Source organism: Acinonyx jubatus, chromosome E3 (assembly GCF_027475565.1).
Source record: "Acinonyx jubatus isolate Ajub_Pintada_27869175 chromosome E3, VMU_Ajub_asm_v1.0, whole genome shotgun sequence".
NCBI lineage: Eukaryota > Metazoa > Chordata > Mammalia > Carnivora > Felidae > Acinonyx > Acinonyx jubatus.
Genome location: NC_069398.1, coordinates 38,769,999 through 38,788,301, shown reverse-complemented (window position 1 = coordinate 38,788,301; position 18,303 = coordinate 38,769,999). Strand labels below are relative to the sequence as shown.

The window sequence follows — 18,303 nt, the reverse complement described above, 5'->3', positions numbered from 1 at the left end:
TAGGGGAGCCACTGCTTCAGACCACCTTAGAGACGCAGAGGGCATGGAAAGAAAGATTCTAGCTCCTGGTCCTCTCAGCCCAAGTCCTTCAGTCACCAGACCAGAATCTTAGCTTTTTGTTTGTTCGTTTGTTTATTTAAGTAATCTCTATGCCCAATGTGGGGCTGGAACTCACAACCTGGAGGTCAAGAGTCACACGCTCCACCGACTGAGCCAGGCACCCCAGAATCTTAGCTATTTTTACTCCTTCCCTATCAGAACTGATGTATCCTCACATGTCATGTATACCTGGTCATGACACCTTCTATCGCCCTCCCACTGAACAACACTGCACGGCTTTGATCCCCACCCACTCCTTAACAGCCCTCTCATCCGGCATCCAGCCAGTCCCATTCTCCCTACGCAGTACCAACCAGTTAATCTTCCTAAAGGTGAACTTTAATTATTTCTCTGTCCAGTAAAAAATCGTCTCCCTCTCCGTATAAACACCCCACAATCCAGATAAACACTATCTCTTCCCCAAGTCCCACAGAGCTTTTGGAAGAACAAGATAAGCCTGATGGCATCCAACTAGATAATTCAAGTCAAGTCCTTGAAGTGATTTTGGCCCTGAGAAGCAGAAATGTCAAAATATTAAAAACATACCCTTTCTTTAGGATTGAAGGTTACTCGTGATTATCTGATTATTGGAACTCAGTCAGCATCCCCCAAAGGGAAGAAGTAAAGGAAACCAAAGACTGATGGCTTACAGCAAGGGTTTAAAACTGGTCAGAACCAGTAGGTCCTAAAATCAATTTAATGGGTTAACAATAGCCTTTTGGAATGGGAAGAACAGAATAGAATTAGAACAAAGGTAGAGTAGATCCGGATGAATCGGGAGAGGTTGGGGGACTTTCTCCCTTTAAACTTATCTTTCAGTAATCTACATCTACAGCACAAGTTTCGCATGTAAAACAGATTTCTTAGTGTAGGGTGAGTCAAAAAAAAGTTTGAAAGTCACCACAGGTAATCTACATAAGCAGAGGGGAAGCTGGGGTGTTAATAGCAAAAAGTGCAAGGTCACGGGGACCTACAGAACACCACAGAAAAGACAGGGCTGGGGTGCCAGCACGGGTCAGCACCGGTGGGGCGGACACCGCCGGGGGTGGGGGGCGGGCGAACGTGGGGTGACTGGGGGTTTCAGGGCACAGTCCCCGGGCCGGGTGGGTTGGGGGAAAGGAGGAGCCTGGAGAAAAGAGGCGAGTCTCGGGTGAAGGACAAGGAGGCGGCCTGAGCGCCAGGACGCAGAGCCGGGTGACCACCCCCTCCCAGTATCAGAAGCCGAGGGACACCCGGGGAGGCCTGGCTGGGGGCGCGGCCACGCCGTGGGACCCGCGACCCTCCCGGCCCGCTGGGGCCCGTGCTCACCGGGCACCGGCCGGGCGGCGGCGGCAGCGCACCCCTCCCTCTCCGGCGACCAAGCCGCGGTGGGTCCTTTGGCCTCGACCGCCGGAACCATAGGCGTCGACCTCGCGGCCCAGGCCCCTCCGGCCACCACAACCCGAGCGCCCGCTCCCCGCCCCCACCTGCCCTCTCGGGAGCGAGCCTCGTGCCGGCGCGCCGCGCCGCTGGCCAGGAGCGCGCGCCTCCCCGCAGGAGAGCCGACCTCTTGGAACGCCCAAACGGGCTCCCAGCGCGCATGCGCCGCAGGGCCCCTGGCCGGGACGGCCCCATTCCGTGGACAAATTCCGCTTCTCCGGCTCTTCCGTGAGCCGCGCCGAGCTGGCGGCCTGACCAATCGGCGCCGGGATACAGGGCGAGGTTTGGCGAAAGGGGCGGGGCAATCCTAGGATTGGGCGGCGGCGCCCGGGGGCGGAGCGTCGGTCGGACCCGCTGCTTGCACTAGAGATTCTGCGCGGGGGCTCTCGAACACGTGAGTGAGTTGGAGGGCTTTATTGAGACCCCCGGGGCCTCCACCACGGTTTGACTCCGTGCTCGCTAAGCGGGAGCATTTGTTTAAATATTGTATTAGACCTGTCACTTTCTCTAGCCAGCAGAAGGACATTTCTTACGCACCTCATTGAAAACTTCCAAGACCCCACGCCAAAGCTGGGGCAGTTTGAGATTCAAACCACAGTAGTAAATAATGATAATAACGGATTATGACTTTGAATAAAATAAGAATCCACGAGTCGATACTGATGTAGATAAGTAAATGGGGAGAAGGAAAAGCTCATTCTTAGAGTAGAAGGCCAAGTAAAAAATGCAGAAGGGATGATGCAGAAAATCAGCATTTGGCAACCATCCTAATTAGTATCCGATTTGAGCAAAAATCCTCAATGGCCGCTAAAACTGGAGAGTGAAAGTTTAACCAGGAAAGAGTATTTACATAACCCCAAAGGTAGTTATTAATTACAAACGGGGAAATACAAATTTTACAGTAGAGAAATGGTTCTCAAAGTGTAGTCTGGGCGTTCCTGGAGGTCCCTGTGGAATATTGCAAAGAAGGCGACGTGACTGATGTAACAGGTTGATTGCCAACGCACATGTGAGAATCTCTAGTCTTACCTTAGGCTTATTTTAAAGAGATTTGCAAAACTGCAAATACAATTCCACTCCTCTCACTGTATTTCTTTGTTTGGTTAAATACAGTCATTTCTCATAAAAAAAGTTAACACATAAATGGTTTACTATTGTTTCATTTTTGATAATGGCTTTATTGAGATATGATTCTCATACAATGCAGTTCACCCATTTAAAGTGTACAATTCCAGTGGTTTTTAGTATATTCACAAAGATGTGCACACATCACCACAATCAATTTTAGAACATTTACTCCAGAAAGAAACCTGTAGCAATCGCTGTGAAATCCCCCATTCTCTGCCCCGCTCCCCTGCCCCTGCACGTCGGTAACTATTCATCTGCTTTCTGTCTGTAGTTTGCCTATTTTAGACATTCATATAAATGGAATCATCCGATATGTGGCGTTTTTTGGTCTGGCTTCTTTCAGTTAGTATAGTGTTTTCAAAGTTCATCCTCATTGCAGCTTGTGGAAGCGTTTTGCTTTTTTTCATGGGCAAATAATATTGTGCCGCGTACGCAGATTACAATTTGTATATCCATTCATCCGTGTTGGGGGGTTATTTCTGTTTTTATCCATTAATCCGTTGATGGCCATTTGGGTAGTTTCCACTTCTGGGCTCCTATGCCTACCGCCGCCATGAGCATTTATGTACAAGTTTCTGTGTGGACATACGCCTTCAGTTCTTTGGGGTGTCCACCTAGGAATGGAATGGCTGGGTCATGTGGTAACTCTTTGTTTAACCATTTGAGGAATTGCCAGACCGTTTTCCACAGTGGCTGCCCCATTTCACATTCCCACCAGCAGTGGATGAGGATTTCAATTTCTGTCTATCCTCGGCAATGCTTGTTATCGATCTGTCTTTCTGAGCAGAGCCATGCTAGTAGAAATGAAATGTATCTCGTGGTTTTGATTTGCATGTTCCTGATGATGGACGATGTGGAGCCTTTTCTCACATGCTTGTCATTTGCATAGCTTCTTTGGAGAAATGTCTATCAGATCTTTGCCAATTTAAAGTTGGGTTGTCATTTCATTATTGAGCCTAAGAATTCTTTATATAGTCTAGGTATACAGGTCCCATTCAGATATGTGATTTGCAAAAACTTTGTCCTGTTTTGTAGGTTGTCCTCACTTGACTGCCCACAGTTGAGAGATGATGTGCTTTGAAGCATTAAAGGCTCTTTTTTCTTTTAATTTTAGAGAGAGAGAAAGTGGGAGTGGGGCAGAGGGAGAGGGAGAGAATCCCAAGCAGGCTCCACACTGTCAGCGCAGAGCCCGCAATGCAGGGCTCAAACCCGTGGCCCAGAAATCATGACCCGAGCTGAAACCAAGAATCAGATGCCCAACAGACGAAGCCACCCAGCCCTCCCCCCTCCCCCTTCCCCTGCCCCGGTACCATTTGTGGAAAAAAAGACTATTGTTCCCCCCACTTAGTTATTTTGGCACTCTTGGTGAAAATTAGTTGACCATAAATTTGAGGGTTTATTTCTGGACTCTCAATTTTACTTCACTGGTTTATGGCTCTGTTTACACCAGTACCATATTGTCTTGTTGTTCTTTCGTAGTAAGTCTTGAAACCCGAGACTGTGAGTTCTCCAGCTTTGTTCTTTTTCAGGATGAGTTTGGCGGTTCTGGGTCCCTTGAGTTTTCAGTTGTTATCTTTCCTTCCACTCTTTTGAAAATGAATGTTTTAAATTTTGCATCCGTGAGAAAACACTCCATAGCAATTATTTTCATGTCGCTGCCTTTCCACTTAACTCTGTAGTGCAAACACCGCCTATATTGTAGGCTTATTTTACATATGATTAGCTACACAATTTAGTTATTTTCTTGGTGGACACTGAATTTCTAAATTTCGCTGTTATCAATACTGCCGCTGTGTGTGGCTGGTTTCATTCCTAACTTTTGGGAAATCTGGGTGAAGAGCATATAGGAATGCTTTTGCACCCTTGCCGCTTTCCTGTAGGTGTGAAATTATGCCAACATACAATGACAGAAAAATTCATTAACCCTTTGGCATTCATTCTGGCCTCCCTCGCCCCTCGATCCCTCCCCCCCGCACCCGCCCCTCCCTCGCTCACTGACTCCTCCTCCCCCGCCCGCCGGCCCCTCCTCCCTCGCCCCTCGATCCCTCCCCCCCGCACCCGCCCCTCCCTCGCTCACTGACTCCTCCTCCCCCGCCCACCGGCCCCTCCTCCCTCTCCGCTTGACCCCTCCCTCCTGCACAGGCCGCTCTCCCTGACCCACGGACCCCTCCTCCCTCGCCCCTCCGTCCCTCCGTCGCCCCCTCCCGCACCCGCCCTTCCCTCGCCCGCCGGCCCCTCCTCCCTCGCCCCTCAATCCCTCCCCCCCGCACCCGCCCCTCCCTCGCTCACCGACTCCTCCTCCCTCGCCCACCAGCTCCTCCTCCCGGCCTCTCCCGCCCCTCCTCCCTCGCCCCTCCGTCACTGCTTCGCCCGCTGGTCCCCCCCTTACCTTTCGGTCCAGCCGCCCGACCCAGCCCACAGCCCCTGGACGCTTGTCCTTCTCCGACCACCCTGTGCGGTGGGGTCCCGGATCACAGCGGGGAGCTGCGGGCCGGGGCGCTGCTTTCCGAGACACTTGGCGAGTGACGCCCGGAGCGGCCCCAGGCCCCTCACGTGGCCCAGGCGCGGGGACGCCCCCGCCTCCACTCCCGCACGGCGCCCCGGGCCCTCGGCTCACCGCGACCCTCCCCAGCCCCGCGGAGACCCCTCCGTCCGCCCGCTCTCCTTCGCCGGGTCGCAGCCCCGTCTTCCGGCCGCGCGGCCTCAGCCTTGGCAGAGGGAAGACGCTGCTCCTCTCTAGAAAACCCCACGCGGCGCTGACACCCGCTCCCCTGCGCCTCCCTCCCGTCGCTCTAAAGCTGCTGCTGGAAGTGGTCCCCTCCCCCACTCCCGGCTCCCGGCAGGTGCAGGTGCAGGTCGCGTGGGACCCGCCCGTCCTCCGCCTCCCTGCCCCTCTCCGCGCGCTCCCCTCCCTGTTCTCCACCCCGGACGTCTCCGGGACCCGAATCCACAGAGACCCGTGCTCGGGTGTCTGGGGGACCCGGCGAGAAGCGGGGGGTACGAACAAGGAGTTGCGTGGGCGGTTCCGGGCGGTGCTTGTAATGGGGAAATGCAACGGGATGGGGGGCGCTGCAGGTGCCTCCAGGGGAACCCTCCCCGCGGGATCGCCGGCGCCCACCCCTGCAGAAGGCGGGTGAGAGCGGGTGCTGTGTCCCCACGCGGGGGAGGCGCCGGGACCCGAGCCGCCGAGCCGCGCGCGCCCCCTCCCGGCCGCCAGCCGCCTCAGCCCCGGGTGTGGGCGGGCTGGAACCTGCCCTCCGCCCGCGCGAGCGCGCAGAGGCTGCGCTCACAGGGGAGAAGCGGACCGTGTCGCTGCTGCTGTCGCTATTATTATTATCATTTTCTCGGTGACAGCCCCGGTGTCGGTCGGCACGGACGCCTCTGAGCGGGGGCCCAAACAGGCCGTGGGGAGGACGATAGTTGTCGGTCCTCCCCGGGAGCAGCAATCTCCCTTTTAGAGCTTCGTCCCGGGAAAACCCGGGGCTACTTAAGGATTGTCGACAGGCTGGACGCGACTGGGCGGCACCGGCCCGGTGGGATAAAGGACGTCCCGTCGCTTGCGGTGGTATGCTGTAGCCGGTAAGCCGGTGTGGGAGAGTTTGCAATATATCAAGAAAAAATGTGAACTGCATCATCCCAATTTTCTGAATACAAAAAATATTAGACATCTCTCTAGATGGTGGAATTACTGAAGATATTTGTAATATTTCCTCATAATCAGTATGTATTTAATCACCATGAATTATCTTTTTTTTCCCCGCTTGGCGCCCCCCCCCCCCACTTATTTTTTTAAGGAAGTGTATAGTCATATTCTTCAGTCTTGATCCTCATTATAATTAATGCCCACCCGTCCGGAGCGCAGAGACGGAGAGTTGGTATCGGTGTGTTACCTCTGAGGATTTCCCGGTCTAACACTCGAGGGAAGGACTCTTTTCACAGCAACGCAAGGATTCTCCTCCTGGTAGGTGGCGCTGTCCTTCCCAGGTGGGACAGCCTGTCACTGAGCCAGTCTCAGCCTCCTGCCCGCACTCCCCATTTCCCCTGTGTCTCCTCTCCCCCAGGTGGTGGTGGAGAGCGCTGGGACAGTGCAGTTTGGACACTTCCAGCCCGTTCCCCTCATGGTGCCCATGGGCTTTGTACGACGATGCTGGCCTGCTGGCCGTGTCCCTCCTCTGCATAAATCCTTCCCCTGCCCCCGGCTCCCGATGAGGAGCCTGGAATCCTCCCTGTGGCCTTCGGGTCCCCAGATCCTGAGCCACTGCCCACCATTCCCACCTTGCTGGCCTTCTTGCCCTGCTCCGTCCTGGCCCACTGGCTCCCTCCATGGGGCTTCCTCAGGGTTCCCTCCCTGAGCAGTGTGGGCTCGCGCCCCTGTCATATCATATACCCCCCCAGTCATATCTCCCCCCTCCCCCCCTCATATCCGAGGAGCACCGGGCCTACTCCTGGTCCGGCCTCAGCCCCAGTTTTCACGGACTCATTGCCAGGGAGTTCTGAGTTTCCCGTCAAACTCAGGGCAGGGAGGCCCAGACTGTGACCCGTTCACCGCTAGATCCCAGGGCCGGACATTAAGGTCCTCAAGAAGTGAAGGGTCAAGAAAGTGGCAGAAGGGAGAAGCAAGGGGAGAAGGTCAGGGGGCAGGAACAGGGTGGGGAGAGGGTGAAGCTGGTGTTGCCCATGCTGCTCCTGTGCGAATTTGAAAGGTTTCAAAGTAAATACGCGAAGACGACCTTGACAGGGCTGGACCGGGTATGTGGGCTCCCGGCTGGGCTGGGCGGTGGCTTCCCGCCCGTGGGACCAACTACCCTGCACACAGATGACCGGCACCCAGCACGACGGGCCACAAGGGGGAGGCGCACTCAGGAGTCCACCAGGCCCCCCTCGCAGGGGACCCCTTAGCACCTGGCCCCGCCCGCGGCATCCAAGGCAGCGGCAGGAGGGCTGACGGGGACACACCAGCGCCGGGGGAGTGGACGCCTACCGGCAACCCTGCCCGGTGCACGGCCGGGTCCGTCCTCTCCATCGTCCGGGCGGGTACAGCGCGGAGCAGACCAAGCCACACCTTGCCTGCCCCCTCTCCTCACGCCCCCTGCCCGCCCTGCTTCCCAGGTGCTACCCCCCCCCCCCAACACCTCTGGTGTCCTTGTGACCTCACACACCCAGGGGGTGACGCGTAACCTCAGAAAAGAAAAACCGTGGTGAGGAACGGAGATCTATTTAGACACAGAGCCAAGACAAAGGAACTTTAAAAACGACGCTTCCAGAACATGAATGTTACAAACAACCAGCTGTAAAAGGAGGGGAGCGAAATGGAGCTGCACAAGGGGACTCGCGGAGTAACTCACTTTTCCTCGGAGGGGTCGGCAGACCCAGGTTACGTTTGGGAAAATGAGGTTTAAAAACATAAGGCCTCTAGACTCAACTCTTTAGAAATGATCTGTGTCCTTTGCCCAATGGCAGTTTTCAAAAAAATGAGGACCACGTGTGGGGAAGCAACGCGAGGCTGAAGCCTCTCCTGTGGGGGGGGGGCCTCCGGGGAACCCTGACTTCCGCTTGCAGGGGGGTACCCGTGCGTTCCTTCACTTCCTCCTCCGGGGGGTGTGGCACCCAAGGTGCCGGGGGAGGGGCTGAGGTCCCCGGGAATCTGAGCTCCGAAACACCCAGAAGGACAATGGGGCCGTCATACACTTCTGTCGGGGTCCACCCCCCCCCATCCCGCAGGCCCACCCCTTCCTCAGCAGAACCCTGGGTAGCCACGAACACAGGTCCCCCATGCGGGGTGGAGGAAAGCTGTCAGTCCGTGTGGCTCCCTGGAAGAGGCTAGCCTCCTGATGGTCCAGGAGGAGCAGGCTGAGGCCTTCTGGGAACAAGTCCTGGAGGGACGGTCAGGAAAGGGCTGGATGGGCTTCCCTGGGGCTCAGAGCAGGGGGTCCCACTGCTCCCTTTCAGGCCAAGAGCAGCAGGAAGGAGAATGCTCAAAGACCCCACCTAGTCATTGTCCCCAGGCTGAGGGGCCAGGGGGTCTGGGAGACTGCCCAGGCCAGGCAGCCCCTGGGGAAGGACCAGAGGAGGGCTGGTGGGGTCCCAGTTGGGTCTCAAAGGACCCGAAATCATGGAAGGTTTTAAAACCTGTCCATAATGGGACCTGGCTTATAGCTTCTTTTATTGTTTTTGGGTTTCTTTCTGCTTACAAAAGTAATGTATGCTTGATTTGAAAAAAATTACATGGTGTTTGAGAATGAAAATCAGTTGGCAACTGGGTCCCAGGCAGAGGTCACAGCCAAGTTCACTGACCCAGTAAGGGCGCACCCGCGCTTGTCAGGGTTACAGGACCGTGCCGGGCACGATGGCGTCTGCGGTGGACTCCTCCCCGACCACCTCCGTGCTGGGGGCAGGTTGCCCTGCCAACCTTCCAGCTTCTTTTCCATCTAGAAGAGATAGAGTGAGTCAGGCTGGTGTCACAGGAAAAGGGAGGGGACAACCCGGAGCCTGAATCTCTCAGCCCAGCCAGGGGATGTTCTGGAGGTGCCACTGGCTGACTTACAGAAATCATTGCTGATTCCAGAGACATGCTCCCCAAGGCCACCAGCCCAGGGCCACAAAGGCTGTTAGAGTCATTTCCGGGGAACTTCAGGCCAAATCAGGGCTGAGCTCCAGGAACCCACTACTGTCCCCACCGCCCAGCCTGGGATGGGCTAAGAGATGGAGAAGTCTGTGGCCCAGGTGTAGAAAACACAGGGTGGCAGGTTGAGGGGGTTGTTCACTGCCCAAGAGTGCCTGACTAGGGGAGCCTGAGACATAGCCCTTGCTCTGCTCTCCAGCCCTCCATCTGAGGAAGGGTGGCTTTGTTCTAACTGTCACCAAGGGGCTGTGTGGGGTGGGGGCCACAAGGTCCCAGAGCCCAGGCAGATCTGAGGAGTGGGCAGGGGTCTCATATAGGTGTAAGGGACCACCCAGCTCAGTGACAGGCTCTGAGCCAGATTCTCCCTGCCCATCCTCTTCAGTGACCAGCTGGTGGCCTCAAGATTTAGCTCCCTAAGCCCTGCCTCTTCACAGGTCATGGGGATGGCACTCTCCCCCCTCTGGAGAGCAGATAGACATGGGGGGAGTCCTTGGGACGGGACTGGCTGGTGGAAACACGCAAGGGTGAGCTGGACACGCCACAGAGGGGCCTCCAAGCTCCGGGGGGTGGGGTCCCCTAACTCCTGAGTTCAGCCCCCGTCCAGCAGGCAATGCGAGCTGAGGTGTCCCTTGGGTCCCCTGAAACTCCAGGCCTGTTGCGGGGGATGCCCCTGTCACAGGTACACTGGCATCTCAGCTCCAGGGGAAGCAGTGGGGTCCCTCCCCTACGCATTCGGGCCACTCATTCCTAAATTTCCATCAGTGAGTGGGGTTCCCTGCACTGCCCAGCTAACCAGGAGCCTCCTCCCCTTCCCAGGACTGGCTGACAGGCCAAAGATCTGGGCGCGCTCCGGGGCAGGGGTGGCACCTGTTCATAGGCAGCAAGTGGAGGCCAGCCACCGTGGCTCGTCCCCGTCTTCTCCGGACACAGCAGACCACCCTCCAATTGGCCCCGGCTCATCTCTTCCCCAGCCACTGGGCAACCCTTCCCTTGAGCGTCTCTCAGGATTCCACGCTCAGAGAAGGCACCCACGTTCCAGGGTCACCTGTACTAAGCTGGGTGGGTGGTGGGGGTTCTGCCCGGGGCCTCAAATAGACTCTGGCACAGAAACGTGTGCCCCCAGCCCCCAGACACAAACACCTAAGAGCAGATATGGACAGAAATAGGCCCAGGACACAGACACACAAAGACGCACACAAATATACCCGGAGGGACACACAAATTTACCCTCCCAGGCAAATCCACACATACGCAGAACCTTAGACAAGCACAACGTGCATGGACGTCCACATACATGCAAGATTCACACAGAGACGTGGACAGGACACACACACATGCACAGAAACGTGCACGCTCTCCAGAGCCGGCCACGCCCAGCCGTCCCCCAGGCTCCCAGGTGGTCACGGGACTTCCGGCCCCGGGGAGGTCTTGCTCACTCTGAGCTCGGGACCAGGGCCTCACCTGTGTCCAGCTTGCTGCGTTTCTGCTCAGGCTCCTGGGGGGGCGCCTCAATGGCCCTCTGAGCCTCAGGATGGATCTTGAGGAGGGCTTTAGCGAGGGTGGCGGGGCCCGGCACCCCCAGGGACATGATGCAGTGGACTCCTTTGCGCTTGGCCCCTGCCACCTTGGCACTGTCCTTAGAGGCTGTCAGCAGGACCAGTTTGGAGAACTTCCTGGGCTTCCTGGGGGCTGCGGGGACGACATCGGTCCCTGGCTCAGAGGACTCGGGGGACGGCTCCTGGCCAGCCTTCACACTCTCACCCTCCTGCTCGCTGGGCTCGGGCAGGGGCATCCTGGGACGATGGTCGGTCCCCCAGGCCACGCTCAGGCCCCAGCAGACGGATTTCTCCTCTTCCTCCTCCTCCCGGGTAAGCAACCTGGCAGTCCAGGGGCTCCGTCCTAAGGAAGGAGGCAAAATCCATCAGTGGAGGCACCCCTGGGCCGGGGGCTCAGGAAAATGGATCTGGGGTGGAGGTCGAGGCAGACGGGGCTGCCTCGAGACCCCCGGGGCTGAAAAGCTGGGGAGGGGCCCGCACGGAGCTGGAGAACCTGGGCCTCTCCCTCTCTTGGGCAGCCTTGGGTCTGTCACCTCACCTACCCAAACTCCACTTTCCCACCTGAAAAATGTGCCAAATGCAGGGCTCTCGGGGCCTGTCGGGACCCCTGAGGCACAGAGTACCGTGAGCTCGTACGAACAGAGGCCCGTGGGTGCTGAGCAGGCTGTGATGTGGTTTCACGGGTGTCCCCATTTCACTTGGCCCCGTGTTATGAAAGTCGATCATTCTTATTGACCCGATTTACAGATGAGGACACTGAGGCATTCCAGGACGGCCAACACGGCCATGACGTGCAGAGCCGGGAGTCTGGTCGAGGCAGATCTGGAGCCCGTCCCCACACAGTACCTGGTATGCCTCAGCCAGGGTAACATCCCGGCCTTCCTGAGCACCAAGCATCGGAGGCCAGCACTTGGGACATGGGCTCGGGTCACAGACCCTCTCAGAATGCCCAGTGGCCCTCATCCCGACACCGTGTCCCAGGGAGACGGGGGCCAGGGCTCTCTGGACTCCCAACTGGATCCGTCCCCCATCCCGGGCGGGAGGCCCTGGACCAACCGGCGCTCAGGAGATGCCAGGGCCCCAGGAGGGCAGCGACCTTGAGCCTGAGCCAGTGGTGGTGCTGCCTCAGCTGGGGGAGGGGACAGGGCTGCAGAGGCGTCTGCGGAATCCACAGTCACTGAGGGCTCCCCAGACTCCGGCTGGAGAAGCAGAAAAGCCGTATCACAGGGGCCGACGGCAGGGCAGGGCTGGCCTGGAAACAGGGCCCCGGTGCATCAGCTCAGGTGCAGTGGCCGTTTTGCCTGCCGGGGTGACCGCGTGGGTAGATGGCGGGGTCTTTCTCCGTTTACAGTGTTAGCACAGAAAGAAGACCGCATCCTTAGCAGACATCTCACCTCCCCATCTCAGGACCCAGGCGATGGCAAGGATCACAGACACCTCCCTGCCCACGCCCCTGCCCCGCCCCGTTTATCCCACCAGGGTTGCAGTTCTGTTTCCTGGGACCCCTCCCAATACATATGACGCGACGGCACCAGGGCCAGTATTCCAAAGTGTCCCAAGACCCCATCCATGAGAGGAGTCAGAGGTGTGATGCCAAAGAGGGGTTGGGGTGCCTTGCTCCCTACAAGTTCCATCCCGGTCCCTCAGGGCAATCTGCCTGGTAACGGGTCACCTGACCGCAGGTACCCCTGGGATCAGTGTCTGCTTCTCCCTCCTGCCCCCGGTTCAGCCCTGGGACGCGCAGGCCTCCGCTCCTCCAGTACAGTCCCGCCCCTGCCCTGCCCGTGCTGTCCCGCAGGGTGACACTGCAGTCCTGGAGGAACGTGGGGACGGGCTTCAGAAAGGACACCACCAACGCCTCCCCTGGGAGGGCAGCTCTGGCAGAGAAAGGTCGCGGGGGGGGGGGGGGAAGCCCCGCCACAGGCGCTCCTGTCCCCACACACTGATTGGTTTCAGGGCGCGTCCCTCTGGAGCCAGCCCACCTCTGTGGTTCCCCGGCTCCCCCTGGTGTGCGGATGAAACCCCACAGGGGTGGACCCCTTCCTCACAGCGTATACAAAAATTAACCCTAAAATACTCTTAAAAAAAAAAAAAAAGATAGAAGGGGCACCTGGGTGGCTCAGTACGTTGAGCATCTGACTTCTTGATTTCTTGATTTCTCAGGTCATGATCTCACAGTTCATGGGATTGAGCCCCGCGTCAGGCTCTGTGCTGTCTGCATGGGATTCTCTCTCTCCCTCTCTCTGTCCCTCCCTTGCTCTCTCTCTCTCAAAATAAACAAATTAACTTAAAAAAAATAGAACAAACAGATAAAATGGACTTCATCAAAATGTAAAACTTTCGTGCCTTACAGGACGCCATCAAGGAAGTTGGACGACCACCCAGAGAGGGGGAAAGAATTGTTGCAAATCACATCTCTGCTGAAGGAATTGTATCCAGAATTTACAAAGAACTCTTACAACTCAGTAGCAAAAAGGCAAATAACCCAATTTAAAGATGGGCAAAGGCTCTGAATAAGCCTTTCTCCAAAGAAGAGAGGCAAATGGCGAGTAAGCCTATGAGATGCTTGGCGTCACTGGTCAGGAGGAAAACACGGAACGAATCCACCACGGGATACTCCTTTCCACCACTAGGATGGAAAAAATAGAAGGCACACACACAAAAAGCAGATCATGACACGTGTGGGTGAGCAGGGGGAGAAACTGGGAGCCCCCTCCACCGCTGGCGGGGACGCCACCAGCAGAGCCATGTGGGCATTCTGGCACCTCCTCCAAAGGTTAAGCACAGAGTTCCCACGTGACCCGGCAACTCCACGCGAAGTACGTGCCTGAGGGAAGTGGAGACAAATGTCCGCATAAAAACTCGTACTGAACGTTCACAGCAGTGTTATTCATAGTCATCAAGAAGTGGAAACAACTCAAACACCCATCAATAGATGAATGGAGAAATAAAACATGTCATCTGCGTACAATGAATGTTATTTGTCAATTTAAAAAACGTGTTACAGGGGCGCCTGGGTGGCTCAGTCGGTTGAGCGTCCGACTTCAGCTCAGGTCACGATCTCACGGTTCGTGAGTTCGAGCCCCGCATCAGGCTCTGGGCTGATGGCTCAGAGCCTGGAGCCTGCTTCCAATTCTGTGTCTCCCTCTCTCTCTGCCCCTCCTCCATTCATGCTCTGTCTCTCTCTGTCTCAAAAATAAATAAACATTAAAAAAAAAAAAAAACGTGTTACAGGAGCGCCTGGGTGGCTCAGTCGGTTAAGCCTCTGACTTCAGCTCAGGTCATGATCTCACGGTCCATGGGTTTGAGCCCCGTGTCAGGCTCTGTGCTGACAGCTACCTGCCCCTACCCCACTTGTGCTCTGTCTCTATCAAAAATGAATTTTTAAAAATGTAAAAACAAAACAAAACAAAAAGAGTGGGATGCTTAACAGACTGAGCCATCCAGGAGCCCCAAGCATCTGACTCTTGATCTCAGCGCAGGTCTTCTGTTTTTTTGTTTTTGTTTTTTGTTTTTTTTTGTTTATTTATTTAATTTTTTTTAACATTTATTTATTTCTGAGACAGAGAGCATGAACAGGGGAGGGTCAGAGAAAGAGGGAGACACAGAATCTGAAACAGGCTCCAGGCTCTGAGCTGTCAGCACAGAGCTGGACGCGGGGCACGAACCCACGGACCGCGAGATCATGACCTGAGCCGAAGTCGGACGCTCAACCGACTGAGCCACCCAGGCGCCCCAATGTTTATTTATTTTTTAGAGAGACAGGCTGTGAGCAGGGTAGGGGCAGCGAGAGAGGGAAACAGAGAATCTGAAGCAGGTTCCACACTGCCAGCAGAGAGCCCAGTGCGGGGCTCAATGTCACCAACTGTGAGATCATGACCTGAGTCAAAGTCGGTCGCTCAACCGACTGAGCCACCCAGGTGCCCCCCAGCTCAGGTCTTGATCTCAAGGTCATGAGTTCAAGCCCTGCATTGGGCTCCATGTGGGGAGCCTAAATAAAAAATTTTAAATGAATTTAAATTAAAAAATTAAATAAAATAAAATGACCTAGCGACTGGAAAATCTATAGAGTAGAAAAATCCATCCACGGACACAGATGTGTGGTGGGCTAGGGGTGGGAAGGAGGACAGTGAGAGAATGAGGAGGCGTTGTTTGCTGGTGGGGATGGTCTCTGGGGTGATGGAAATGTTCTAAAATGGACTGTGGCCATGGTTAAACAACTTTCTGAATACACTAAAAGCCACTGAATTGTACACTGTGAGCGAGTGAACTGCATCGTATATGAACGATCTCCTAAAAATGTTATATATTAGGAAAAAGGGAAATTAAGTCTACAACCAGTAGTGCCCCAGTTTCACTATACCTAAGAAGCGCCTGGGGTTCTTGTGACAAACCCACAGTTCTGGGTCCCAACCCCCACTCAAAGGGGCTGGAGGGGGGCCCGAGAATCTACACTTTTTACCAGTACCCCATTTGTCTTTGACACTTGGAGAGACATGGACGGTGCCATGGGCCTTTCACTTCAGAAGTCTGTAATTTCTAGTTCATAGGTTGAACTGGTGTTCGGTGTCTCCATGAACAGGGGTGGTCATGTCCTGCCGGCTGGATCAGCCTCTTTTCTGGAGTCATCCTTAACCTTCTAGCAATTTCTTTCCTCGATGTGGAGGGAAGACTAGAGAGGCAGCTATTTTAAGCCTAACACATATTTTTTGAAAGTTAAATTTCACTCCATGAAAGTTCATTGAAGCAACAGAATTGTTAAAAGTGAAGCAGAAATGAGTTAAAAAAGAGCAAAGGACTTAATAGTTCACTCACTTTACACCCTCCCTCTAACTCTGAAATCTGGTGGTTTGATATTGTCATTGACCTCCAGTCACTCGCTCATCCTAACCCGCTGTCATGACATTGGTCTGCACGGAGGAGACCCAGAACCCATGTCAGACTTCTGACCTCCAAACAGTAAGACTGTTACAAAGCTGTGTTGTTTAAAGCCACTAGATCTGGGGGCGCCTGGGTGGCTCAGTCGGTTGGGCGTCTGACTTCGGCTCAGGTCATGATCTCACGGTCCGTGAGTTCAAGCCCCGCGTCGGGCTCTGTGCTGACAGCTCAGAGCCTGGAGCCTGCTTCAGATTCTGTGTCTCCCTCTCTCTCTGACCCTCCCCCGTTCATGCTCTGTCTCTCTCTGTCTCAAAAATAAATAAACATTAAAAAAATTAACAAAAAAGCCACTAGATCTGTTGTAATTTGTTGCGACAGCAATAGGTAACTAATACAAGGTCCAATCCCTTGTTCCCGAGGTTCTGAAAGGCACCATACGAACACTGCCCAGCGACTGATGGGGGCTCAACCAGGGCTCAATAGAATTACCTCCACGCGTGTGGGAAAAAAATACCATCAACCTCGGACAAATGCCTTCCCGCTCCGGGCTGCTTTCACGTGTGCGCTGGGAATAGTGGCAAATTTAGCAGAGGTTCTAAAGAGCAGGTAGGCAAGGCTAAGCTGTTTTCAAAAGTCCAGGTGATACTGACCGCTTGCACCCTGGGGCTCATGGGGGACTGCGATTAGGTGCTGGTAGCATGAAGGGCCCACATGGGTGTGCAAGTACACATCCTGACAGGGAGATTTCCAAGACAGCAACGATCCAAAAAGACTAGACCGAGGACTGCTTCTGTGGATACACAGGGAAGGGCTTCCCCATGGTGGCAATTTCAGGCAATGACGCCTCCTCCCCCTAATCGCCATGGCTCGGAATCTTACTTTTACTTCTCCTTACACACTGTAATTTGTCGTCAGACCTGTCTCTGCTGCACCCAAATAGCCCCTCCTCCCCTCCCCTCCCATTATTGCAACCACCCCATCTCTGAGCCCGCGGGGTGTCTACCCCCCCTCAATATGTCACAACTCCAACAGAGTGGGACAAGGCTGAGGATGGCTGCGGGGAGGGGGGGGGCAGTACTGGGTGTGGTCAAGGAAAAGCAGACCAACGTGAGGATCCTTGACTTGGGGTGTCAGGGCTCATTCCGGGGTCGGGTGGGTTGAGGGGGAAGGAGGACCAGGAAAAAAGAGGCGAGTGTGGGGTGAAGGACAGGAGGCGGCCTGAGCACCGGGACGCAGAACCAGGGGACCCCCGCTCCCAGCAGCAGCAGCCCTGGGGACCCCCGGGAGGGGCCCGGCCACGCGTGGGACCCGGGACCCTCCCCAGCCCACTGGGGCCCGTCCTCACCGGGCACCGGTCGGGCGGCGGCGGCAGCGGAGACCTCCCTCTCCGACGAAGGAGCCGCGGCAGGTCCTGCAGCCTCCTGCTTGGGGCCCCCGCCTCGGTTCGGACCGTCACCTCAAGCTGGGGTCACGGAACGAGCATGCGCAGCAGGGCCGGGCGGGGGCAATCCTTGGGCGAAATTCACTGCTCCGGGTCTTTGCCTCGCGGAGCCGAACTGGAGGCCTGACCAATCGGCGCGGGGGCGGGGCGGGGCTACGACTAGCGAAGGGGACGGGACCAGCCCGGGATTGGGCGACAGCGCCCGGGGGCGGAGCGCCGGCGGTCCTAAGGCCTAGAATCAAGCTCTGGGCGGGGCTCTCCCAGCACCGGAGTGTGGGTTTAACTGAGACCCCAGGACATCCCCCGGGGTTTGAAGCCCGCTAGCGGCGGAAGAAACCAGAGCTTTCGATTAAAGGCCTCGTTCGCGCCTGACACTTGCCTGAGCGACCCGAGGCTGTTCTCTATGCTCACTGAAACCACTGGCTCAGCTCAACCCTGCTTCCTCGACGAGGCAGCATCCTCACCGCCGGCCCCTCCTCCCCCGCCCACCGGCCCCTCCTCCCTCTCCGCTTGACCCCTCCCTCCTGCACAGGCCGCTCTCCCTGACCCACGGACCCCTCCTCCCTCGCCCCTCCGTCCCTCCGTCGCCCCCTCCCGCACCCGCCCTTCCCTCGCCCGCCGGCCCCTCCTCCCTCGCCCCTCAATCCCTCCCCCCCGCACCCGCCCCTCCCTCGCTCACCGACTCCTCCTCCCTCGCCCACCAGCTCCTCCTCCCGGCCTCTCCCGCCCCTCCTCCCTCGCCCCTCCGTCACTGCTTCGCCCGCTGGTCCCCCCCTTACCTTTCGGTCCAGCCGCCCGACCCAGCCCACAGCCCCTGGACGCTTGTCCTTCTCCGACCACCCTGTGCGGTGGGGTCCCGGATCACAGCGGGGAGCTGCGGGCCGGGGCGCTGCTTTCCGAGACACTTGGCGAGTGACGCCCGGAGCGGCCCCAGGCCCCTCACGTGGCCCAGGCGCGGGACGCCCCCGCCTCCACTCCCGCACGGCGCCCCGGGCCCTCGGCTCACCGCGACCCTCCCCAGCCCCGCGGAGACCCCTCCGTCCGCCCGCTCTCCTTCGCCGGGTCGCAGCCCCGTCTTCCGGCCGCGCGGCCTCAGCCTTGGCAGAGGGAAGACGCTGCTCCTCTCTAGAAAACCCCACGCGGCGCTGACACCCGCTCCC

The 18,303-nt window shown here is 56.7% G+C and overlaps 2 protein-coding genes across 11 annotated transcripts in view; both read right to left on the bottom strand.

Annotated features, from left to right (window-relative positions):
- FLYWCH1 (FLYWCH-type zinc finger 1) overlaps positions 1–17,170 on the bottom strand; it is a 41,259-nt gene extending 24,089 nt beyond the window's left edge. For 2 of the 9 annotated variants that reach the window (XR_008294776.1, XM_053213883.1), the window contains exon 1: positions 1,408–1,681. The gene's annotated coding sequence lies outside the window, so the exon portion shown is untranslated. The other 7 variants (XM_027043482.2, XM_053213881.1, XM_027043484.2 and 4 more) reach the window with 6 other exon arrangements.
- On the bottom strand, positions 7,846–18,058 carry FLYWCH2 (FLYWCH family member 2). Of its 2 annotated transcripts, none has more exons than XM_053213885.1 (3): positions 17,923–18,058; positions 10,730–11,167; positions 7,846–9,074 (listed from the first exon to the last, which is right to left on the bottom strand). In XM_053213885.1, the coding sequence occupies exons 2-3, from the start codon at positions 11,058–11,060 to the stop codon at positions 8,971–8,973; spliced, it is 435 nt and encodes a 144-aa protein (XP_053069860.1). In that variant the 5' UTR covers positions 11,061–11,167; positions 17,923–18,058; the 3' UTR covers positions 7,846–8,970. The 2 variants fall into 2 exon arrangements, with proteins under 2 accessions (XP_053069860.1, XP_026899289.1); XM_027043488.2 differs by lacking the exon at positions 17,923–18,058 and adding an exon at positions 17,048–17,187.
- Between the last annotated feature and the right edge of the window lie 245 nt (positions 18,059–18,303).